The sequence below is a fragment of the Brachyhypopomus gauderio genome, chromosome 10, assembly GCF_052324685.1.
Source record: "Brachyhypopomus gauderio isolate BG-103 chromosome 10, BGAUD_0.2, whole genome shotgun sequence".
NCBI classification, from domain to species: domain Eukaryota; kingdom Metazoa; phylum Chordata; class Actinopteri; order Gymnotiformes; family Hypopomidae; genus Brachyhypopomus; species Brachyhypopomus gauderio.
Window position 1 is genome coordinate 10016308 of NC_135220.1, and position 26605 is coordinate 10042912.

Consider the following 26605-nt stretch of genomic DNA (forward strand, 5'->3'; position numbering starts at 1 on the left):
TTTAAAGTAGATATAATTTGTTTTACCTTAATTATTAATCAGTCTCATTAATTTTAGAATCAGTCTCATATTCTAATTATACCAAAACCACAAGTTTAGTTATCAACTAAAGGTAATGAATGGTTTGGTATCTGAAGGATTTAACAATGAATTCTTTGGAGGTTTTGGCAACAACCACTTTTGAATGACATCAACACAGACAATTTGGTGAAAATAAATGATACATTTATTTAAAACCAACTATTCTAAAACAAACGGCATCAACAAGGATCAGTATATTTACAGTGAAGACTGGATATTTAGTGTGTGTGTGTGTGTGTGTGTGTGTAAAAAGGGGAGGAGTGTAATGTGTGCACGCGCTTGTGCGTGTGAGGAGGCGGAGTTGTAATCTCAGTTCTCCTATAGAGAACAAAGCAACTAAAATGGCGCCGACTTCAAACAGTAGAGCAGCGCGACTATGTTAATGAGCTCAGCTGGTTTATTCCAACGTGGTCAGAACAAAGAGTAATGGAGCTGGCTTACTAACTAAAAATTAATGTAGTGTGTCTGAGAATGGGAACTACAAGTTGTCAAATATTCAGAAGATAAAACATGGAGATTGCATGCCAGGTGGAGAACTTGTGTGTACAAATCTTAACGAAGTTTATGAAAATAAAGTTAAACACAAACATTCAGAATGTATTAACAAAAAAACTTAGTTAACTCTGTAGTTCAAATAACTATGCCCTTTGATGAACTATGCCCAGCGGTAAGAGTCTCACGTGTTGAGGATTTGGGGTTTTGTCGTCCTCCCTGAATTCTCCTGGAATTGGGAGGGAATTTCCACCGCAGGCTCCTCGTTGATTAAACGACGTCGTCCAGGTGTGCTGGGGAATCGTCCAGGAATGCGAGTCTCGTTCACGGTTTAACAACAGGGAATTGATCGCCTTTGTTTCAGTCCGTGTGGCCGCGTTAGCAAGCTTGATTGAAGTCGTTCGGTGAATCTGTTGTCGCGGTAACGTTGATCGGTTGCTGGTTAGATTGCACCATAACTCGGGCTCGTTAATTAAGTAATACGACTTTCAGCTGTTTGCCGTTAGTCGTTGCAAAGTTCGCGTGTTCTCAAAGAAAAACCGGAGAGAGAGGAGTGGCGGAGCCTCTCTTTAATAGGTCCAACCTATGTGTCGGTCAAACCAGAGAGAGAGAGAAATGACGGAGCCTCTCTTTAATAGGTCTAACCTCGGTGTCAGTCAAACCAGAGAGAGAGAGATGAATGGCTGTTCCGGGTATTTAAACACCTGAACTGTAGACACACCCTTACTTCCGTCAAAGCAAGCTTGTTCCATGTGTTGCCAGTGGTACTGCCACCTGCTGGTTTAGCATGGTACCTACATTCCCCCCTTGGTCTTCAGACTGGGGCCGATGTCACAGTCCTGAAGAGCACAAAAGGTTATCCCTGCAGTCCATGTTCCCTGTAGCATCCACTGGAAGGTGATCAATTCCATGAGTCAAGTTGTCCATCCCGCTCATAGCATAATCCATGAGATGGCTGGGAGACGCTGTAGAGACACATCTGGGCAACAAGTTCACTACTGGGCAGTTCTTGAACAGTAACTAAGGTTAACCAAATCAAGAAAAACAATGAAAGGATACTAATGCATGGCTTAGATTTCTCTTGGCTTTACAATAAGAAAACAAGGTCACATGCAGGATTAAATGCCTTTGATGGAAAAGAGGAAATACATCAGGCATGGAGAAAGGTGTGGAGTTAGCACATGTTGGTGTTGGTCTGTTGGCTGGAACAAACCTAACAATGCTTTAAAGGAAAGATCTTGCTGGACTAAAACATTTGGGTTAATGTCCAGTTAGAGTGTGGCTTCTTGTGAGATCTAGTAAAATGTAAATGGGGGTTTAACTGAGGTGTAATGCCTCATCCTATCCTGTGGTAGACAAGTATTTAAGTATCTCACACTTGCTATACTGGTAGAGGAGAGAATAAGATCTGTGTGAGGGGTAAAATGTAGAAGTTAGGAGGTAACGCCGGGTACACCCCCCTTAGTAAAGAACCTACTGCATTGAGAATGCAGAACTGTGAGCGGAGATGATGTCAGGAACATCTCCCTTTAAAGGGTTAGAGATCTGGAAACATAGCTACATGTTTACAGGCTGAAGGTTTACATGTAACTTCGTATAAAGTCAGTTCTACCTCCTCCTGGCTCAGGCTGGAGGTCCACTAACTGACCCTTATCTATGGCTGTCCCCCCTTCCACTGGTTCTGCCTCTCTTTCCACCTCTTGGCTCTGTCCCTGTGACGAGAGTAGTGAGAGGGGCCTGCAGAAAGAACAGTGTCTGAATTTACAGGGAAATCATAGGGAGGATCTTGGAGCTCTTTGGAGTCTCCTTCAGGCAGACTGGGCTGCACAACAGTCTCCCAAACTGTCTGCGTGGTCTTTCTGATCTCACGCATCGACAGGTCACCTTGGCGTGCTAAAAGTGTGACATGGGTTCTCACACAAGGTTGGAGATTGTGCAAAAATAGGGATTTGAAGGTTCGGTCTTCTGTGAGACCTGGTCCATTTCTTCCCTGGAAAAATGTTTGTTTCAAGCGATTAAAGTAATCCCTGGGATGCTCTGAACGCTTGTGCTTAATTTTAATGGCTGACATGAATGCTGACGCTTCGTCAAAATAAGGGGAATACTCCTCAGCGAGGGCTTTGCATAGCTGAGTGTAACTGTCCCTAATGGAAAACGGCTGTGATTCTATGAATGTGCGAACTGATCTAGAGGTGGTTTTCCAAATCAGCTTCACTTTCTCTCGTTCTGTTGCATAAGGCAAGTCCGAGAGGCTACACTCAATTTCTTTGAGGTAGTCTTCAACATGGTAGTTTGACCTTGCTGGGTCGAATGGCTCCATGTCCTTGGCTAGTGAATCTAGTAACTTTAACCGAGGGAAATGTTCAAGGACATGTCTATTAGAATAGGAAGGTGGACCTTCACTATCCAAGTGGTGTAACTCTTGGTCAATAGGATGCCTACTGCCTCCTGTCTCTCTGTGCCTAGGTGGCAGTAATGAGCCTTTATGCATCTCAAGTTGAGAAATATCTGTATTTCTCCTTGAGGAAAAAGCTGTAGCATGTACGTCACTGTGCCAGCCTGTGCGTGGGTCAGTGGAATGATGCTCAGCGTTTAAGTAAGGCCTGTTATCTGCTCTACCTGGTGAGACGTCCCTTGTCTGTACGTTCTGCCAGTGGTGTATATCAGCATGCCTTCTGCCGTCCTGCTCTGTGTCTATAGGGGGCAACAGTGAGCCTTTGTGCATCTCAAGTTGGGAAATTTTTGCATTTCCTCTTGAGGAAATAGCTGCAGCATGTACGTCACTGTGCCAGCCTGTGCGTGGGTCAGTGGAATGATGCTCAGCATTCATACAAGGCTTCTTAACTGTAGTACCTAATGAGATGTCCCTGGTCTGGACATCATGCGGAGGATAATGGTCACCAGCATGCTTTCTACCTTCCTGGTCTCTGTCCATAGGGGGCAACAGTGAGCCTTTGCGCATCTCAAGTTGAGAAATATCTGCAGTTCTCCTTGAGGAAGAAGCTGGAACATGTACGTCACTGCGCCAGCCTGTGCGTGGGTCAGTGGAATGATGCTCAGCTTTTAAGTAAGGCTTCCTAGCTGCTGTACCTGACGGGATGTCCCTGGTCTGGACATCATGCAGAGAATAAGGAGGGCCAAAAGACATAGCAGGATTAGTATTACTCTTTTTGTTACTCAAGAGTAAGGGGGCAGAAGCTAGGGACGAGTAAGAGGGCTCTGCTGACTTGTAGCAAGAGGATGCAGACAGGGCATCTGCTCTTGGAGGGTGATTCTCCACAGAGGCTTCACTTTGAGCTTCAGAAGCTGAACCGTCAGTAGTATCATATGGATACTCTGAGGAAGAACTAGTTACATCTAACCTAAGACTCGTGGGGACTGGAGCCGGGGCCTTAGGATGTACGACAGGTGCATCATCACCTGTGGAGTGCTGACTATATTGGCTTTCTACTGTAACTAATTTAGAAGGTCTAGAGGTGCCAGATCTAGTTACAAGGAAATCCTGCGCTCTTGCACGGGCAAGTTCACTCTCCCTTTGGAGGCGGGCAGTTTCTGTTAAGCCCGTGTGACGTTCACTTATGGTGAGCACGTCATTCAGCGCACGAGTGGTCAGTTGGAGGTTGAGGCGAAGGCTTTCAACCTCAGAACTGAGCTTAGCAGTGTCCTGTTTGAGGAGTCTATTTTCCTTGCGTAGTGCCTCTACTTCTAAGAGAGCCTGCTGCTGACATAGAAGGAACATTTTAAAAACTACATCTGGAACGGTAGGGGTCTCCTCAAAGGAGTCCTTTAGAGGTTTGTGAACTTCCTTTCTACCTTGTTCAAGCATCTGAAGGAGCTGAACAACCAGAGATGGACAAGTATTCTGCTTTAGAAAAGCCATGGTTAGTCTAAATGTACTTATAGACTAGTTAGAAAAGGGACAAAATCAAGTCAGCTTCAGTACAATCTTGGCTTAGCTAATGTGCCAGGATCCTGTGTCTGGCAAGTGTGGGCAGGTAAAGGGTAATACCTAGATAGACAAGCCAAATTGAAACTGGGGTAAAAAGAAGTGTGCAAAAGATGATTATGGTACCGGCAACTAAACACTAGCACACTGGACCAAAGACTGCAACAGTGAAGTTATACAAAGACAGTGAAGTCTGATAACTGTGCTAAATAATTATCCTAATACTTCTGCAGTACAGGGGAAATCAGTGGGATGCCACACAAATTAAAGCAACTGAATTACTATTGAAGTAATCAGAAATTAAATGAGTAAAATAAATATACTGATCTTCAGTTGATTGCTCAATGAATGTGAATAGTAACCAAATGGTAATCAAATTAGAACACTATCACCAAACTGTAGTTACCAAGTACTAGCTTTCCTCTATAGGAAGACTTGGGAAGCGTTCTAGCGACCTCTTCTGGCGAATTTGGAGATGGTCCTATTCTAATGGCTTGAAAGCCTGTGATATGAAAAAATGGTCGATATCAAACAAATATGGTTGAGCCAGAAATCTTCCTCACACGGGGCACCAATTATGTAGGGGTTTCACCTACTAATCCTTTAAAGTAGATATAATTTGTTTTACCTTAATTATTAATCAGTCTCATTAATTTTAGAATCAGTCTCATATTCTAATTATACCAAAACCACAAGTTTAGTTATCAACTAAAGGTAATGAATGGTTTGGTATCTGAAGGATTTAACAATGAATTCTTTGGAGGTTTTGGCAACAACCACTTTTGAATGACATCAACACAGACAATTTGGTGAAAATAAATGATACATTTATTTAAAACCAACTATTCTAAAACAAACGGCATCAACAAGGATCAGTATATTTACAGTGAAGACTGGATATTTAGTGTGTGTGTGTGTGTGTGTGTGTGTAAAAAGGGGAGGAGTGTAATGTGTGCACGCGCTTGTGCGTGTGAGGAGGCGGAGTTGTAATCTCAGTTCTCCTATAGAGAACAAAGCAACTAAAATGGCGCCGACTTCAAACAGTAGAGCAGCGCGACTATGTTAATGAGCTCAGCTGGTTTATTCCAACGTGGTCAGAACAAAGAGTAATGGAGCTGGCTTACTAACTAAAAATTAATGTAGTGTGTCTGAGAATGGGAACTACAAGTTGTCAAATATTCAGAAGATAAAACATGGAGATTGCATGCCAGGTGGAGAACTTGTGTGTACAAATCTTAACGAAGTTTATGAAAATAAAGTTAAACACAAACATTCAGAATGTATTAACAAAAAAACTTAGTTAACTCTGTAGTTCAAATAACTATGCCCTTTGATGAACTATGCCCAGCGGTAAGAGTCTCACGTGTTGAGGATTTGGGGTTTTGTCGTCCTCCCTGAATTCTCCTGGAATTGGGAGGGAATTTCCACCGCAGGCTCCTCGTTGATTAAACGACGTCGTCCAGGTGTGCTGGGGAATCGTCCAGGAATGCGAGTCTCGTTCACGGTTTAACAACAGGGAATTGATCGCCTTTGTTTCAGTCCGTGTGGCCGCGTTAGCAAGCTTGATTGAAGTCGTTCGGTGAATCTGTTGTCGCGGTAACGTTGATCGGTTGCTGGTTAGATTGCACCATAACTCGGGCTCGTTAATTAAGTAATACGACTTTCAGCTGTTTGCCGTTAGTCGTTGCAAAGTTCGCGTGTTCTCAAAGAAAAACCGGAGAGAGAGGAGTGGCGGAGCCTCTCTTTAATAGGTCCAACCTATGTGTCGGTCAAACCAGAGAGAGAGAGAAATGACGGAGCCTCTCTTTAATAGGTCTAACCTCGGTGTCAGTCAAACCAGAGAGAGAGAGATGAATGGCTGTTCCGGGTATTTAAACACCTGAACTGTAGACACACCCTTACTTCCGTCAAAGCAAGCTTGTTCCATGTGTTGCCAGTGGTACTGCCACCTGCTGGTTTAGCATGGTACCTACAACCGTGTCACAGACTATAACCTGTGACGATCGGCGAGGGACGAAGGACGAGACAGGAATCCTCCTCTTTTACGTCACTTTTATTAAACAAGATTGCGCAATAGCGCACGAGCAACATATACTTCACACGCAACGTGTAGACATTAGACAACGACGAGCACAGGACACTGCGCGAGCGCACATTAAATAGACAGACCACATTAGCCCCACGTGATTACGAGACGATTCACAGGTGAGACACATTCACACAACATAGCCATCACCACGGAGTTCCGCTGACGCAGACAAAGCACGTGGACAACGTTTACACATGCCCAAAAGGGAGGGGCCGGGGTCCTCAACGTGACAGACGCTTCCTCCAAGGGCACTACCCATCCCGGGGTGCCAACAGGACCGAGTGCCCCGAACCCACGACGATGGGCGGATCCGACGCGCTCAGTCCTGCGTCTGGGAGGTGACCGCCCTCAGGGAAGCGTCCGCCACGGACCGCCTAGAACACCCTCCCTGGGAACACAGGGGAAAAGACGTTAGACAACGGCACGGTCACGAAAACACAAACAAGCACACTTACACACATAGACACAAACGGGAAGAGGAGGTTAGGTACACATACGGGAAGACTTACGAACACAGGCACACACACACATGAGACAGGCGCCAGGCTGCGCACCAGAAGGAGAGCAATGAGGGGAGAGAGATCGGGAGCCACTGGTGCTGCAGGCGCTGCGGTGGGCGGTGCTCCTCCTGCCCTAGCTGCAAACCCTCCACCGGGCACAGCGCGGCTGGCGGACGCGCCTGGTGCAGCGCGGTTGGCCGACGCGCCAGGTGCAGCGCGGTTGGCCGACGCGCCAGATGCAGCGCGGTTGGTCCCATCCCTCGGTGGGCCGTGCGGGAAACTCTCCTCGCCTGGGGATCTCCCTCCAGACCTGGCAGTGGGAGTGGCTTCCTCCGCTTCCATCTCCTCATCACTGCCACGGCTCCAGCTCATGTGCTGTCCCGAGCTGCCACCCCGGGAGCAGTCCATGTCGCTGGCTGGGGAGCGCTCGAGGGATGAACCCGCCTCTGGACTCCTCTTCCTCTTCACCGTACCGGCGGACAGTTCCGAGGGGAGAGTGCTCTCCTCCTCCTCTGTGTAGGAGCCCTCGGACGGAGGGTAATCCCCGTTCTCCTCCTCCTCCCTACCGTCTTCCTCGGGGCATGCGGAGCACTCCGACGGGGGGTACTCCTCCTCGTCGCCCTCTTGCTCCTCCCCCTCTTCCCCGCCCTCCTCGACAGGGGGAGAGGGACCTACGGGCGGAGAGAGGTAGTCCTCTTCCTCTGACTCCTCCTCCTCCTCTTCACCGTAGTCGATGGTAGAGATGTCATCTAGCGACGGAGGATAGCCGTCTTCCTCTGACTCCTCCTCCCTACCGTAGTTGACAGTGGAGGCGTCGCATAAAGACGGAGGGTAGCTGTCTTCCTCATCTTCCAGCTCCTCCTCCTCGCCTGGGGAGTCCCCCTCCCCAAACTCGCTCTCGGGGGTCTTCTCCACCCCACAGAGCGCAAAGGAGCTCATCCGCAGGGGTGAGGGCTCCCTGGATGAAGAGGGGTGGTATGTTCCCCAAAGCCGCACCGCCTCCTGGCGGAGCTTCTCCGCCGCCTCGAGGTCGTGGTGCACCCGCGCCTGTCGCAGCAGGGACGCACAGATCGGGTCCAGCTCGAGCTGCGCCAAAGTCGGCGGGGCTTCGCGGCGCGGGGGGAGGAAGAAGAGCGATGGTGCTGCTTGCATGACTTTTTTCCCTTCTTGGGCTTGCTCTTGTAGCCTGGCATCTTTCTTTGTCTCTTGACGGCTTGTCGTTCTGTGACGATCGGCGAGGGACGAAGGACGAGACAGGAATCCTCCTCTTTTACGTCACTTTTAATTAAACAAGATTGCGCAATAGCGCACGAGCAACATATACTTCACACGCAACGTGTAGACATTAGACAACGACGAGCACAGGACACTGCGCGAGCGTACATTAAATAGACAGACCACATTAGCCCCACGTGATTACGAGACGATTCACAGGTGAGACACATTGTTCACACAACATAGCCATCACCACGGAGTTCCGCTGACGCAGACAAAGCACGTGGACAACGTTTACACACGCACAAAAGGGAGGGGCCAGTGTCCTCAACGTGACATAACCAATCAGTAAGAGATTAGGATTTGTACGCTAAATGGCTGAGGATCTGACATGGCTGCAACAGATGGCTTCCCCCAACACCCTGGCCTTATTTAGCCCAATTGTTTGAATTCCTCAAAAAGAAAAATGATTCGTATTCCTTCAAGTGTCTCCTCTGTATTCTGAAGAACACATCGCTGTCATAATTTATGAACTCGTCGTCAAACTTGAAAAAACACATCAAGGTAAGTTCGCCATTAGATGAGTACTACCAACAGGGTGGTTTATATACCCTGGTTAATTATAGCACATTGAAATACATTACATTTAACAGATGCTTTTATCCAAAACAGTGTGCTAGTCTGTGGAGATGCTAAGCGCCAGTTTAACACAGGAGACTCCCACATCAAACGTCAAAGCCGGAAACACATACACGCGAATTCAGCCAAGCGAAGCGAACTTCGCAATTCATTCCTATGAGGGAGGCTAAGGCAAGCAAATATGAGCGAAGTGAAGCTAAATTATTAAAAATGATTATTATTAAAATTATTATTATTATATTAATTATATTACTTATTATTAATTATTTGGCCAAGTTTAATATTATGAGTTCAGTTGGTTGGGCTGCATACAGTTCTAGTCCTAGGTGCTAGAGCTAGGTGGACAACGTATAACCTCTTCATATAGTGTATCACCTCTTCAAAACTTGGGTAATGTTTCATCAACTGAAATGAAAAATCAAATGTAATGTTTATAGTGAATAATTCACTAAATTTAATAATTTAGTGAATAATCAGTTGTGTTTTTATTGATTTTCATCAGTTGTGATGGTGTTTGTTATTTGTTATTCCGTTTTTTGACAACTGAAATAAATGAAAAATAAAATAATGAATTGAATTAGTGCTTTTTGTGTTGTTGCTTCAAAAGCACTTGGTCTTACTTAAAGATAATATAGTTTTGAGTATTTTGTGTTTGCTTGGCAAATGTAAGGCACTGTTTCGTTGTTCACCTTTTGATCGAGTAGGCCTAGTGGTTTTGATGTGACGCTAAGAAAAAAAAGGTTTTTACTTTTAATACTTAAGTATTTTTGAAGGCAGATACTTTTGTACTTCTACTCAAGTAAAAATCTGAGGTGAATACTTTTACTTTTACTTGAGTAATATTCAATGCAAGGTAACTGTACTTTTACTCAAGTACATTATTGGTGTACTTCATCCACCACTGGTCATGACAGACTATCAAACGCAGCTGTAATGTCAAGGAGAACAAGAATGCTCACCTGACCTGCATCTGCTGCCAGCAGTAAGTCATTCATGACCCTAACCAGGGCAGTCTCAGTGCTGTGATTAGATCTAAAACCAGATTGAAAATGTTCAAAGAGGTCGTTCCTCAGAAGGTGTTACTGTAATTGTAAGGACACACAGCGCTCCAGAATTTTGCTCAGAAAGGGGAGGTTCGATATGGGACAATAATTATTTAGATCAGTGGGTGAGAGGCCACACTTCTTTAGGACTGGCGTAATAGCAGCCAACTTTAGGTGAGAGGGAACCAAGCCTGAGGTAAGAGAAGCATTGATAATCCTAGTAATAAGTGGACAGACAGATGCTAGACATGCCTTCAGTAAGGGAGTAGGCAAGGGTCTAAAACACAAGTAGTAGATCTAGCCCCTTTAATAAGACCAACAATGAAACCCTCCTCCACCAGGTGGAAAACAGATAGTTGTGTTGAGACTAAAGAGTCTCTGAACAGTCTCTTTGAACAGGGCAACCCAAAGTACATGGAACAGACTGAAATTCAGCATAAATACTCTCAATTTTCTCTGTGAAGAACACCAGGAAGTCATTACAAAGGGCTGATGAAGGGGTGAATGGAAAGCTGTTTGCAGGTTGCAGGAGTTTATTTATTGTAGAGAACAGCGCTCTCGCATTGCCATGGCAATTGGCAATATTGGTAGTATTAAAATCAGCCTTGGCCTTGAGTAACGCAGCCTAACGCATGAACTGTCAGACCTGTTTTCCTGAAAAGCTGCTCCATCTGACGGCCTTTAGCTTTCAGTGACCTAAGCTCAGGGGTGAACCATGGGGCCAAATTGCCAAAAGTTACAACCCGATTTTGGAGTGGGGCATGTAGATTTAGCGATGTAGTAGCAGCATAGTTGTAATAATCAACCAACATCTCAGGTGATGATAAAATCTGGGGAATAGGGATCTGGTTGAGGGACCTAGCAAAAACTGAAGGACAGATGTTCTTAAGATTCCTAAAAGTAATACTACGAGGAAGATGCATTCTCTTAGTGCAGAAAGATAACGATAATCTAAAAACTACAGCACTATGATCAGAGACATAAAAATCAGTAACATGCAGGTTAAGAGGGGCAATTGAGGAGATAGAACAGACAAGATCCAGGATATGCCCTTGACAATGAGTACCCGAGCTTACATGCTGAGTATGATCAAAACATAGCAGAAGATTAGCAAGGTCGGCTGCATGTGGGCATTTACAGGAGTCAACATGAATATTAAAATCACCCAGGACCACTAATGAGGGAAACAAAGGGCAGAGTGAAGCCAATAGTTCAGACAGTTCAGATAAAAAAGCCGGTATTGAGTTAGTCTTAAGCGGACGATAAATCAATAAAATCAACAGCAGCAGTATCTCAGCTTTTTCCCGAGATACTCAGACAAGGCATTCAAACGTGGTTGTAGGGTGAACAGGCACCGTGCGGACCCCGAAGATAAAACGATGCAAGACAGCTAGTCCGCCTCCACAACCAGAGCTACGCGGCTGACACATGTACTTATATCCAGGTGGGGTAGCCTCGTTCAATGCCAGGTATTCACCAAGGTTTCAGTCAGCATGATAATATCTATATTATTATCCACAGTAAGGTCAGCGATAAAGGGGGCTTTATTATTGAGACAGCGCACATTTAGCAGGGTAAACTTTAAAGTCCGGTTAGAGTCAAAGGCGCCCGTGGTTGCCAGATCACATATGGTAAAAGTTTTCATCAGGACAGAAAAGTCTACCGAGCACTGTTTATAAAAGCAGCGACGACGATTACTCCACACACATGGAATATTTCCTTCGGCAGTAGCTTGACGCACTGAAGAAAAGGAACGGTAACCCCAGTGAATGTATCGGGGAGGACGCACAATTCCGAGCTGGACACAATCATGACACAAGCTGGACAAGACCGAGAAGCTGAGCAAAAAAACAGGGAAGGGAGGGCAGGAGCAGGAGAAAGTGTGACCGCCTACCGTGAAAGCCGGAAGAAGAGAATGAGTACATTGTGGTCATATAAGAATGCACATGGTCAGCAACAATACTCAGGTAGGCTGTGGCATTGACACGATGCTCAGTTGCTACTAATGGGCCCAAAATATGCCAGGAAAATATCCCCTATAGGCTATATGTAGGTGTCCAAATTGATCATAATATCTACTCTGTACAGTATATTAAAGCAAACGCTAAAAAAGAATTAGACATTTGACATTTTGCGAGTTAAGAGAGAGAAAGAGACGCACTTATTGAGCGAATGCCCAGAATACAGTGGGATTCGGTCAAAATTCTTCACTAAAAAGACCAACATAATTGTAAATAATATCACAAGCTTTTATTTAAAGGCTTTGTTATTTATCGCTTTTATTTTGACATCGTTAAATCCGGAAGTAGTAGTCCGTCAGGCGCACAACTAGACAGCACGAAAATATGTCAGAGTCGCGAGCGAAAGAGAGAAGAGAGTTAAAAGAGATTCCCATTCTACAACTGGTCAAGGGTGCACACGGTAAAGTTTCTTGTACGACACATTTACTAACTTGTGGTGTAAAATGCTGATTTGCACACGATTGTATACCATTGTATATTGTATAAGCTACGTAGCCTGTGCTAGGTTGTTGATGTATTAGCACACGCAATACACAATGCTAGTTCTTTACTGTGAGATATTGTCATAATTCACGACAAGAGTGAATTAAATTGAATTCTTATATATGACTATTGTACTGAACAATATACTTGAATATGTGGAAATTCTGTATGTTAAACGGATTCATTGATATTTTCACTTTGATTTTAGTTTTCACGGTGTACTTTGAAGATTATAAGACAATGATGAGTAATAAATTGACTTCACTGACATCAGTATGAAGCGTGGATTCAATAATTGACCAGGAAGTAGTTACAATAATCGCTTTATTATTTTTTAAATGTATTTTTTAATTTTCTTATTGTATTTTCTATTAGTGCTTTTTATGTTTAGGTTTGTTCTTAAACAAACTGCTGCTTGCTTGGTACGATGACCTATACAAAGGAGGTACTGCTGTCGAGAGTTTTGATACTTTTGCTGTTGAGCGCGTTCATATTTGAGCGTCTGGTATTAGATGTCAATCAACACAGCTATTAACTGTCAATCACCTTATCACCACACCCCTTTAAGTAACACCTAATAACTTATTTAAAAATAATAATAATAACTTATTTAAAAATAACTTATTTATTTCTGTTTATCGTAGAGAAAAACACTGGGAGATATACTAACGCAATGGGGCATTATAGAGTTGACAAAATATAATTGCTCAAAAAACTTATTTTACGCGTAATAAAAATTCAAAGTTTCTCGTCACTTCACTTAAATCGCCCGTTCACTTAAATGGGAATGGGCACGGTTAAAAGTTGTACTGCAGCCAGCCACTAGAGGGCAGCGGACACACTGAGGCTTCACTTTTCACTCGTGTTGTCCAGTCCACTTATATATCCGGTCTCTGATATGAACTATGACACAGACAGCTAACACCCCCCTACTGGTCACCACTGGCCATGACAGTACTGAATATCAAATGAATGATGCTGGGTACAACATAGCCATTCGTATGTTAGTAGGAGGATTCATACTTCAATATAAATACACTATCTGCAAAGGCAAATTCATCAGTCCAGCAACAAGATATTCTGATCAGCTTCAGTTGGCATATCTGAAGATAGTTAAAATGAACATCACAGCATATCAGCACAACATGACAGTTCAGTACTGCTTTCCCGAGGACAACTCATCATGTATAAAGGAGGTCAGAACAGGAACTGGGAATATATTCTTATTCACTCTCCTATCATTTATCTCTGTGTGTACTGTGTTTTTGAACCTGCTGGTGATCATCTCCATCTCTCACTTCAAGCAGCTCCACACTCCAACCAACCTGCTCATCCTCTCTTTGGCTGTAGCTGATCTTATTGTGGGACTTGTTGTTATGCCTGTGAATATAATGCAACTAAAGGACAGCTGTTGGTATCTTGGTAAAATGTCATGCACAGTTGTTCTAGTTTTCACTTTTGTCTCAGTGTCAGCATCTATGTGTAATATGGTTTTCATTGCAGGTGATCGGTACATTGCTGTCAGTGACCCTCTGTTGTATTCCACTAAAGTCACAGTTTGTAAAATGTCTTTATTAATAATTCTAGGCTGGTCTTGTTCTCTGTTCTATATCCTCATGTATATGTACTTTAACAATCATCTCCTTCAGTATCAGATTATGAGCAGATGCCATGGAGAGTGCATTTTAATCATAAAATCATCCTGGGCAACTGTTGATCTAGTGATTTCATTTCTGTGCCCAAGTTCAGTTATACTTGTCTTGTATTCAATCATATTTATTTTGGCAAGACGTCAAGCTAAAGCTGTGAGATCTGTGTTGAATGCTACCTCAAATAAACACAGAGCCAACATTTCTAAGTCTTCTAAATCTAAAGCTGCAAAAACACTGGGCATTGTTGTTGGTGTTTATCTTTCTCTCTGGATACCTTTTAGTCTATGTTATCTGTCAGTTGAAAATATCACGACTATGTCATTAGTATGGACTGTTCTTGCCTGGCTTTTATACATCAATTCTTCTTTCAATCCCCTAATTTATGCTATATTTTATCCATGGTTTAGAGCATCAGCTAAGTACATTATGACTTGTCGACTATGTAATTTCTCATCTTCAACATTTAATTTGTTTATAGAGCATATTTAATTTCAAAATTGGTTCAGATTACATTTGATCCTTAGAAATTAAAACCTCAAGTAGGATTCAGCTAGCAAAATGAATGAAAAAAAACAAACAAGTAACTGTGAAATTGTTAAATACACAATACTAATTCTGTGGTTTTTGACCTGTAATTACCACTTAAACTTTTGATGTTTGTTTTCAGTTTCAAAAGCTGAAGATGACTAATGATGGGTTGCTGTAGCTGTTCATTTATCTGTTGTCCCACACCTTATTCTATTATAATTATGTACATAAATTAACATATCTAAAGTCAGTGGTGGACAGTAACTAAGTAAATGTAATTCGTTACTGTACTTAAGTAACATTTCCATGTATCTGTACTTTACTCAAGTACTTTTATTTGGTAAGACTTTATACTTTTACTTCACTACATTTCAAAGCGAAACTTTTTACTTTTCACTTCATTACATTTACAGAAACATCTCGTTCCTTTTTCATTTTTAAATCAACACTTAATAAAATACCGAAAGATCAAAGTGTACCGTGTCACAGACTATAACCAATCAGCACTCAGTAAGAGATTAAGATTTGTACGCTAAATGGCTGAGGATCTGACATGGCTGCAACAGATGGCTTCCCCCCAACACCCCTGGCCTTATTTAGCCGAAATGTTTGAATTCCTTGAAAAGAAAAATTATTCGTATTCCTCCTCTGCATTCCGAAGAACACATCGCCGTCAAACTTGAAAAAACACATCGAAGTAAATTCACCATTAGATGAGTACTACCAACATGGTGGTTTATATACCCCGGTTAATTATATCACATTGAAATACACTACATTTAACAGATGCTTTTGTAAATGTGAGTGTAAATTGTTGGACACAAATTAAGTATTATATTGTGATCGATTGCCGGTGGTTGGCGCCAGAGCGAACTAGTAACTCATTGAATCATAGATGTAGATCGGAGATAAATAAACTAGATTTTTTTTCAGTGTGAGAAATCGGATGTATGTCGTGTGAGCGTGTGAAGACGGTCTCTGGTAAAGACAGTCAATGCGTGTGTCTCACGCTCATTGCGTGAGAGTTGGCAACCCTGATTATTATTATATTAATTAATATTAATAATTCAGCCAAGTTTATTATTATGAGTTCAGTTGGTTAGGCTGCACTCAGTTCTAGTTGTAGGTGCTTGTCTAACGTTTTTTCCCCGGTCTTCCCAGGGAGGGTGTGCGATTCGTGATGGACGCTTCGCCAAGGGCGGTCACCTCCCAGACACAGGACTGAGCGCGTCGGATCCGCCCATCATCGTGGGTTCGGGGCACTCGGTCCTGTTGGCACCCCGGGACGGGTAGTGCCCTTGGAGGGGGCGTCTGTCACGTTGAGGACCCCGGCCCCTCCCTTTTGGGCGTGTGTTTACGTTGTCCACATGCATCGTCTGCGTCTATGGATCTACGTGGTTATGTCTTGTGATAATCTGTTTCACCTGTGATTCGTCTCGTAATCACGTGGGGCTAATGTGGTTTGTCTATTTAATGTGCGCTCGCACAGTGTCCTGTGCTCGTCGGTGTCTACTGTTTACACGTCTGTGTGAAGTTGAGTGTTTCATGTGCACTATATGGGCTACTTACGTGTGGAATTAAACGTAACGTTTGCTGCTACGTAGGATTCGTGTCTCATCCTTCTCGCCAGCACCATCGTTACATATTGCATAACCAATATCAATCCACTAGGTAATGCAAAATAAAATAAAACACTTCTCAGGTACTTTAAAGACTTGTCTTTCTTCATGGTTAACACTTAGTTAATTTATAAATCACATCTCTATAGTCTGTGTCTAATATGATTAATATGATTACCAGATACTAAATTAGAATGAGAACATCATAATTTCCACCACAGTGTGTGTGAGAGAGACGTGGGATGTGTGTGTGTGTGGAAATGACGGGGGGTGTGTGTATGTGTGTGTGAGAGAGTGACGGGTGTGAGTGTGTGTGGGAGTGATGGGGGGGGCGTGTGTGTGTGTGAGAGTGGGCGTCTCCTTTGCCCGCTGGGCCCGTCTCACTGTGACAGTGACATTTTTGCTCTTTCGAAATCAGTGTTACATGTTGATTTTGTGTTATTTGACTGGAGGCCATAGAGCATAGGTATTTAAAACTTTTCCTTCCAAGGGCCACTAGCCAGTTTTTGAGAACTTGGGACTCCTTTAACCCCTGCCGTCCTCATTTCCTGTTTATCCCCTGCCTCTTCGCAGACAAAATGACCCTTCTTCACTAAACCCCCTATATTAGCAGCTTAATTGAATTTTAAACACCAAATTTCATCTTGCATATTGTCGTTCATCACAAAATGTGTGAATACATGAGTTTTCCCCCTCTTCACTTGAATTTCTATAGCTTAAAAACCCTCACGTCCTCATTTCCTGTTTATCCCCCATGTCCACCGGGTCAAAAAGACCCGTCTTCACTAAACCCCCTATATTAGCAGCTTAATTGAAATTTTAACACCAAATTTCATCTTGCATATTGTCATTCACCACAAAATGTGTGAGTACATGAGTTTTCCCTCTTTACTTGAATTTCTATAGCTTAACAAACGAATTTTTAAAATTTGCAAAAAAAATCCAAAAATTTCCAAAAAATTGCATTTTTTTCATCCAAATTTCTTATTTTTCTCTTCAATTATACAAAAATTTGAAATATAACATAACCATTCAACTAATTAGCACATGTAGGGCAGTATGCAAGTGCACAGCCTTTGCAGATATACTTCTTACACCTGCAGCACACAGTGTGTGTTTTACAGTCCTTCTTTTGAGGGCAGAACTGACATCTCTTCCTCTTACTTGCCCTATCTGGGGGAGTGGCTGTGGTAGCTGCATCCTCAGGTTGATCAGCAGCTCCTGCACTCTGAATAGCTTTCACAACTGCTGCTGAGGCTTCTATGCAGGGGACATGCTTCCTTCTTTCAAAGAGTGGAGTTACAAGTGCCTTTCCAAGATGTGGGGGAGGGGGAGTGGCAGTATAAGCCAAGTCTACTGCCATCTTCTGGCGAAATATAAAATGGCTCTATAGTGTGCATGTATTTTATATTGTGGTCCACTGTGCTGGCAGCAGCACATTATTGGAATAGCATCACAAAGGCAGAGTGCAACAGTCTGGTGATGTCCATGAGTCACAGGCTCGAGGCTGTTCTTAAAAGCAAAAGTTTATCCACCAAACTAAGTTGAATTCAATTAAACTTAGTTTGTTCCTTTGCTTTATGTATAACATGGTGTGTTGTTATAAAAACGGTGATAAATCCAGATTTACTTGACATATTTTGAAGAAAATGCAAGTCAATAAAAGGTGAGATTCTGAACTCTTGTCTCATATCCATCTTTTAGTCTTAAACGCAATGGTCTTCATGACACAGAACTATGACACAGACAGCTATCCCCCCTACTGGTCACCACTGGTCATGACAGTAATGAATATTAAATGAATGATGCTGGGTACAAAGTAGCCATTCATATGTTAGTAGGAGGATTCATACTTCAGTATAAATACACTATCTGCAAAGGCAATTCATCTGCAATTCATTAGTCCCGCAACAACATATTCTGATCAAATTCAACAGTCTAGCACTGCTGAACAGCATCCTATGATCAGCTCAAATTGACATATTTGTATATACTTAAAATGATTTTTACAGACTATCAGCACAACATGACAGTTCAGTACTGCTTTCCTGACAACAACTCATCATGCAAAAAGGAGGTCAGAACAGAAACTGGGAATATAATCTTGCTTGTTTTTCTGTCCTGTATCTGTGTATGCAATGTGTTTTTGAACCTGCTGGTGATCATCTCCATCTCTCAATTCAAGCAGCTCCACACTCCAACCAACCTGCTCATCCTCTCTCTGGCTGTGGCTGATCTTATTGTGGGACTTGTTGTTATGCCTGTGAATATAATGCAACTAAGGGACAGCTGTTGGTATCTTGGTAAAATTACATGCACAGTTGTTCTAGTATTCAGTTTTGTCTCAGTGTCAGCATCTGTGTGTAATATGGTTTTCATTGCAATTGATCGGTATATTGCTATCAGTGATCCTCTGCTGTATTCCACTAAAATCACTGTTTGTAAAATGTCTTTATTAATAATTCTAGGCTGGTCTTGTTCTCTGTTGTATGTTCTCATCTATTTCTACTTTAACAATCATCTCCTTCAGTCTCAGATCATGAGCAGATGTCATGGAGAGTGCATTTTAATCATAAAATCGTCCCTGGCAACTGTCGATCTAGTGATTTCATTTCTGTGCCCAAGTTCAGTTATACTTGTCTTGTACTCAATCATATTTATTTTGGCAAGACGTCAAGCTAAAGCTGTGAGATCTGTGTTGAATGCTACATCAAACAAACACAGAGCCAAAGTTTCTAAGTCTTCAAATCTTAAAGCAGCAAAAACACTGGGCATTGTTGTTGGTGTTTATCTCTCTTTCTGGATACCTGTTAGTCTATGTTATTTATCAGTTGAAAATATCACGTCTATGTCATTAGTGTGGACTGTTCTTGCCTGGCTTTTATTCATCAATTCTTCTTTCAATCCCCTAATTTATGCTATATTTTATCCATGGTTTAGAGCATCAGCTAAGTACATTGTGACTTGTCGACTTTGTAATTTCTCATCCTCAACATTTAATTTGTTTCCAGAGCATATTTAATTAAATTGGTTCAGATTACTTTTGATCCTTAAAAATAAGAACCTCAATTAGGATTCAGCTAGAAAAGTGAATAATTCATTCAAGTAACTATGAAATTGTTAAATACACAATACCAATTCTGTGGTTTTTGTCTTGTGATTAACGCTTAAAATTTTGATGTTTGTTTTCAGAGTTTCAAAATCTGAAGATAATTAATTCTGTAGCTGTTCATTTATCTGTTGTCCCCCATCTTATTCTATTATAATTATGTACATGAATTAACATATCTTAAAGTAGATATCGGCAGGTAGAACATTCCTTTTGTGAAACTACATATACAAAAGCACGGACGTAATTTGGGGGACGGGGGGGACGGGGAGGACATGTCCCCCCCACTTTTTCAAAAGCCGGTTTTGGTCCCTCCCAGTTTTTACGGTTAAAACTAAATATTTAAATAGCGATGTATCCATGTACAAAAGATGTCCAGCTATAAAACTGTGGATAAAACTATACCTGATATGAATAGCATTTTGTTTGGCTAGTATACATTAATTTGTCTGTGAATCCCATAACATATTATTTATTTTATCAGTGTTCTATAACATCAGCTAAGTATATTATGCTCATAATTGTGGAGTTCATATCTTTACAATTTAATCTGTTTCCAGGGCAGTTTTAACTTCAGAGTGACAGCTGCAAAGCTCAGACCACCTCATGACATCTCTGCCCTTCCTCTATTTTAGTTTCTTTACTCACTACTAGATTATATATTTGGTATACCCACTTCATACAAGTTCCTAATATCCTAACATTATGTAGTCATTAAATAATTAATTTAGTAAACTAGTATTCTGAATATATGCTAATCATTTCAAGTCATGTATGATTTTAAAAAAAGGAAATACATTTCTGAAAAGAAACCATAAATTGAATTTTTAAACAATAATAGAAAAGTATTGTAAATGCTAATTCAAGGTCTTTAGGAGACCAATAAAAAATAAATAAAATGAATTTAAAATGTAATAACACAATCAACAAATAAATATAGCTTTTTAATAAATAAAACAAAATGTAGCATTTAAAAAAATAGTGGTAAAAAGATTTTTTTGTTTTTTTTCTTTAATATTACTAGCATAAACAATATTCACTTCAGAGATTCAGTGACTGTGTTGGTCACTCTTTCTGACTCTTTCTCTTTGGTTCATGTCAGTCATTGTTCTTTTTTTCATATTGGCCAGTCTCGAAGTTGCGAAGTAAATGAAAGAGAAGGGGGCTTTAATGTCCATGTCTATAATGTCCATCACGCCACAAAGGCATGTCTTTAATGGAGAGCAGGACCTGTGGGTTTAAGTAGGGTAAGAATATGATAGGGAAGAAGTGATGGTGGTGATGAAGGGCTGTGTCAATAAATGGGTGATTGAGGCTGATGGAGTAGTGTCGATAATTAGGGTGTGTGAGTGGGTATCTCCTTAGAGACTGGAGCCGGCCTACCATGACACTCAAGTTTTATTAAAATGTTTTCAATGCATTAACTCTGGTAAAACATCTTAGGTGCAGAGTATCATCTTACGTCAGCTGAATAAAAATTCTTTGACCCCAGTGATCATGGGCTGATAAAGAATTAATAACAATTTGTTTTGTTGAAAACTTAGTAGTTTAAATATGCTCTGTAATTTATGTTTTGATCCCTTGTGCTTTACCTTCAGAATGAAAGCTTCATATGAGATTTTAGCTCTTTTGAAATCAGTGTTAAATATTGATTCTGTGTTATATGACTGGAGGCCATAGGGCAGATACATTTAACCTATTTCCTCCCAAGCATCCCTAGCCAGGAAAACTTGGATCTTCTTTAACTGAAACAAATGTTGATATAGAAACTACTGCAGTGTATAAAGCAGACCCTCCAGAAAGTCGCGATGTTGCGATTTGCAACTTCAACGCAACTTCAAGTCCAGTCAACTTACAAAGTTAAGTTGACTGGACTTACAAAGTTATTTTTTGCACAAAGAAAATTAAGTAGTTCATACAAAGACTAGTCGTATTTGATCTACATAATAATCTGATGCAAAAAGTTGCCTTGATTTTTTTAAGTAGATAAAGCACAGTATTTTTATCAGTCCAGTCAATTTAACTTAGTTTTTCTTGCCATTGTTTTGTGTGTGATGTACTTAACTTTAAGAATTTCAGATGTTTGTTTTTGGGAGCATGGATGCACTTGGACGGATGAATATCTAATCCAGTTATGAATAGTTTTGATGTCCTGTGTACATTCTAATACTAAGAATGTAAACTGACAGGGTCCAAAGCACAGAAATGTTTTACGTATTCATTACAGTCCATGGTATCTGCCCTACAAATTTTGAGATAAAGCGTACACCAAAACTGTCCTCATTACATGTAAAAACGGCTTCCATAGAACCAAGTGTTGACCATACAAATAAATGCACACAGCCATTCCTGACAAATGGCAATAACTGTGTATATACTGTGAACACCTGCAAGACAACATCAGGTATTAATATAATCACCTTATGTTATCAACTTATATTTTGAAACGTAAGTTCACTTGATGCAATGACTTACTTTTATTATGTATACTCACTGAACAGTCATGTTTTTATTTTTGTTATTGTTTTATTATAACTTTAACAATAAAAGGACAAGGGCACAAACCTCTACCTTCTCTACCTCTACAAACTCTACCTTCAATATAACAAAAAAAAAAAACCCAATTGAGTAGCATTAAGTAAAACCTGACAAATGGGACAGAACCAGAAACAAGAGAAGAAGAAATGGAAGCAGAACCCAAAACAGAAGGGGATGCAGGAGTGGCGAAAGGAGCAAAACCACAACACAAAGGACACAAGACTGAGGATGACAAGGAAGCTAACAAGTGGGAGGAGGAGCAACAACAGAAACAGGGCAACAATGTCCGGGGAAATGCACAACAGAAGAACGAAGATAAACAAAGCCAACGGAGTGCCATGCCACGGGCAATGATATGAGGACAAAGGCAGACACAGAGACAGACACTGGAACAGGACTGAAACCAGGGGAGACAAAAGAAATAAGACAGGAACAGACACAGAGACAAACACACAAGCAAAACAAATCCAGGAAATGGAGAAGGAAAAAATAAACAACAGAACCAGAAGAAACAGAGGAAAACAAAGAAAAGGGTGGGAACGCAGGAAAGACAGATGGAACAGAGCAGGGTGGAGCAATATATAATATACCTCAATATAACAAACTATCACAAAAAAACCCAATTGAGTAGCATTGAGTAAAACCTGATAAGGGCACAAACCCTCAAACCTCTCAACCTTAGGTATGTAAAATGACCTTGAGATCATGGACCTTGGAGGACATTTTTTGGCTCACATCCTCCAACTCTAGGAAGATCTTCTGAAAAACTTCAAATGTGAATTTCAGTTTCTTAGGGTAGCTTAGTTCCAGGGCATAGATAAGGCCCATCAGGTAGACACAAGCATGTGCCACATCAGAAATGCCAAAAAGGACCTCTACTCCCTCAATGGCTATTCCAGCTTGCTTGTGGAGACCTTCATCCCTGGCTCTGCTGACCACAAAGATGTTGAGGACAAATGTAGTAAGGGCCTCTTGGATGGTGGCAGTATCGTCATTATCAAAAACCTGTAAAATACAATAGAGAGAATACTAATATGAAATATGTAACATGAATATAGCTCTCTGAACTATGTACAAAAGTATTATATATTTGGTTCAGTGCAAAGGTAATATGGTCTGTGATGACTAGACAATTCTATACACAGCTAAGTGCAACTATAATAAGTCTAACCATGACATTACACCCTCCTTACAACTTGAAAAAGGTTAAATACAAGGAATTTCCTTGGGGCAATCATGGTCTGGTGGTAGGGAACTGGTCTTGTGACCGGAAGGTCGTGGGTTCGATTCCCAGACCTGAGGCCATGACTGAGGTGCCCTTGAGCAAGGCACCTAACCCCAACTGCTCCCTGGGCACCGGGCTACGGCTGCTCACCGCTCTGGGCACATGTGATCCACAGCCCCCTAGTAATCACTAGTGTGTGTGTGTGTGTGTGTGTGTGTGTGTTCTAACTGCACAGATGGGTTAAAAGCGGAGGATAAATTTCGATTGCGGTGTAAAAATCACAATTGACAAAAAATGGCACATAATTTATTTAAAATTCTAACTACAGTTTATGTATGACAGGTAAGTATAAAGGGTGTTGGGTTAATCTACATTATATATTTTCCCTGAAAGTAAGTATAGCAAGTGAATACTCATATTAAAGTGAAAACATTCATTTAAAAATAGTGCTTGCTTTGCTTATCTCCATCCTACTGCATTGTACATATTAATTTTCCAAAAGTTATAATTGCTTATCCGTAGTTGGGATCTAAGGATTTGAAGTGTGTCTTTAAATGAATGAATATGTCATTAGTAACTTGTAAACATATTAGGCTTGTCACGATACTAAGAATTACAACTTCGATACAATACTTAAAAAAATATTGAAATTCGATACCATTTTCGATACCAAAGTCAGATACTGTGCTAATTTCCGTTTTAAAGCCTTTTAATCCCAACAAACATGCGACGTCAGAAAGACGTTAAAATCATGTCTGTATCACGTCGGTCAGTCCAGACCATTGACCGTATATATATACAGTCAATGGTCCAGACCCATTTTTGCATGTCTGGTGGACGTTCAAAACTGGTTCAAAATCTGACAGTGTGACTATAGGACCTTAACCTTAACTTAACATGAACGTCTATTACGAGTTTTCTATCTGAACGTCTGACTAGGACCTTTATTGGATGTCAGTGGACGTGCAAAAACTGCAACTGAATGACAGTAATAGACGTTCAAAAGACGTTTAAAAAAGACGTCGCAAAAACTTTAATTCTGGCTTTTCAGTTGACGTCTTCTGAACGTCTGACAAAGTGTCGTTGCTCGTGCTGGGAAATATTGAAATGGACCTTGAAAGTGACATACAAGTGTTTGAATTCCACAAGGTGTATGAACCCTGCAAACATGACTTTGTTCATCGCGCTGAAGCGCGGCGCACGCGAGGTCATGCACCTCTCGAATTTTGTAACTTCGCCATGTTCCAAAGTCATGTTTGCCGGGTTCATACACCTTTACAAGGTGGAGTTCAAGAGCTTGTACCAATATTTCCGAGCATGTTAAACTTAAGTTAAATATTTATAAATATACTCGAAATGATTCGAAATATTGCGCTTTTTATCACATTATTTAATGGTTGTTTATTTTCAAAACGCCCAATCTTAACATCTTCAGTTCTCTCGTTTCGTCCTGGAATTACAAGAACGTAATACAAGAGATCTCACAGCAAACATGCGAAGTCAGAAAGACGTTAAAATCATGTCTGTATCACGTCGGTCAGTCCAGGCCCATTTTTGCACGTCTGGTAGATGTTCAAAACTGGTTCAAAATCTGACAGTCTGACTAGGACCTCAACTAGACGTCTATGGATGTGCATGACGAGTTTTCGATCTGAACGTTTGACTAGGACCTTTATTGAATGTCAGTGGACGTGCAAAAACTGCAACTGAACGGCAGTAATAGACGTTCAAAAGACGTTTAAAAAAGACGTCGCAAAAACTTTCATTCTGGCTTTTCAGTGGACGTCTTCTGAATGTCTGACGAAGCGTCTTTGCTCAGTGGGCTGTTCAGTCAGACAGCTATTTGTTGTGAAACGAAGTAGTTACAATTTCAAACATTTTCAAGTACTTTAGCCTAAATTCCAGCACTTTTCAAACCTGAAACACACTGAAACATAAAGCAGCGTTAAAATTCGTCAGGTTGTTGAGGGGTGTTTCTTTTATACTACCACATAGTTTCGGACGACACTGCAAAACGGAAAGTATAAACGCCTCCACCGCTCGTTTGCGCGAGGTGGGCAGAGTCGATCGCTATGATCACTCAACCAGGCTTTAGCGCCCTTCATTGAAATGTTCCAAAAGCATGTTCATGTCCTTCGGTTTTACATCTGTATCTGCTTTGAATCCAATAGCACTGCGTTTGCTTTAGCTGCCATTTTAGCATTACAAACTGTCCTGTGCTTTACGGCAGCTTGGGTGGGTCAAACAAAAGCGCATTTTATGTAAAAAGAATCGATACTTAAGAGAAACGAGTATTGTACCATTTCAGAATGTTCAGTATCGATACATATCGATATATCGATTTTTTTGACAACACTAAAACATATGTAATACCACTAAACCATCAGCAACCCTAGATTGTACAACCTTGTTTCATACATGCAGGGTTTTGAATCAGAGCAACAGTTGAGGTACATATTCTTTACCTGGTAGTCCTTGATTAACTCCTCTGTCTTTTCTCCAAGGTACAGAATGAGGCCTCTGATTACCATTTCTCTTCGGGACTCAATGTTGTTGTCCTACACAAAAATTTGAAATATAAGTGTAAGTAAAGACATCAGAATGCTACTAAAACAAACTTCTACACCGTTGTACATGCCTCGTTTAACATGTCAAGGGTCTCATCTAGTTTTCTTCCCAATAGCGCCTCCCTTCCTCCTAAACAGGCTTAAGAGGTGTGTATTGGTCCAACTTCCCCAGGAATGCAGACTGTAATGGCTTCAGTGTGATCCTCCGAAATTCCTCCTCAATCTGAGAAAGACCAACAGAGAGATGGAGAAACATCACCAAGATACAGAAAGAAAAGAAGTACAGACTTCAGGGCAAGAGGAACAGCACAAGAGATAGAAAAACTAACCATAAAATTACAGATGCATCAGTTCAATCGAGCAAATGATTTGTGCTTAGTTTAGTTCGTCGCTAAGTTTCACAATATGCAAGTGTTCCCTTTTACACAGACACAAATGAAGCCCTCACTGTTCAGCCTATGATATGCAACTTTAACTTGTGTGTGTGAAAGTTTCAATTCAATTTGAAATTTGGCCATTAACACCCTGTACTGGAGAAACATGAGTAAAATGTTCAACGTACCTGGGAAAACTCAAACAGGGCAGGCCATCGAGCTATGAAGTCTATTACAGGTGGTTTCTTGAGGATTGTCATTTCGACGCAGTGAGAAGGTTTTTGCCATCTTCTCATTGATGAGTTTGTTGTTGTCTCTTTTCTTGCACTCATAGAGAAGCTCTACTCTCTCATTTTCAAGAGTCACATCAGTTTCACCTTGAGGATGAGGTGGGAGGTAGTTTACCTCAGATTTCTTTGCCTTTTTCACATTTTTTGCAGGTGTTCTATCAGCAGCTGTTTTTCTCTTTAGACTATTTACACTT

At 41.4% G+C, this 26605-nt stretch overlaps 2 protein-coding genes across 2 annotated transcripts; both read left to right on the top strand.

The window, feature by feature from the left end:
- The first annotated feature begins 4532 nt into the window (after positions 1–4532).
- Positions 4533–14867, top strand: LOC143526145 (trace amine-associated receptor 6-like). The gene is made up of 5 exons (XM_077020796.1): positions 4533–4568; positions 8031–8204; positions 9258–9281; positions 13667–14314; positions 14829–14867. The coding sequence occupies exons 1-5, from the start codon at positions 4533–4535 to the stop codon at positions 14865–14867; spliced, it is 921 nt and encodes a 306-aa protein (XP_076876911.1).
- A 3440-nt stretch (positions 14868–18307) lies between these two features.
- On the top strand, positions 18308–19330 carry LOC143526146 (trace amine-associated receptor 6-like). Its single transcript, XM_077020797.1, has one exon. It carries the CDS (start codon positions 18308–18310, stop codon positions 19328–19330), a length of 1023 nt encoding a protein of 340 aa, XP_076876912.1.
- Positions 19331–26605: the final 7275 nt, after the last annotated feature.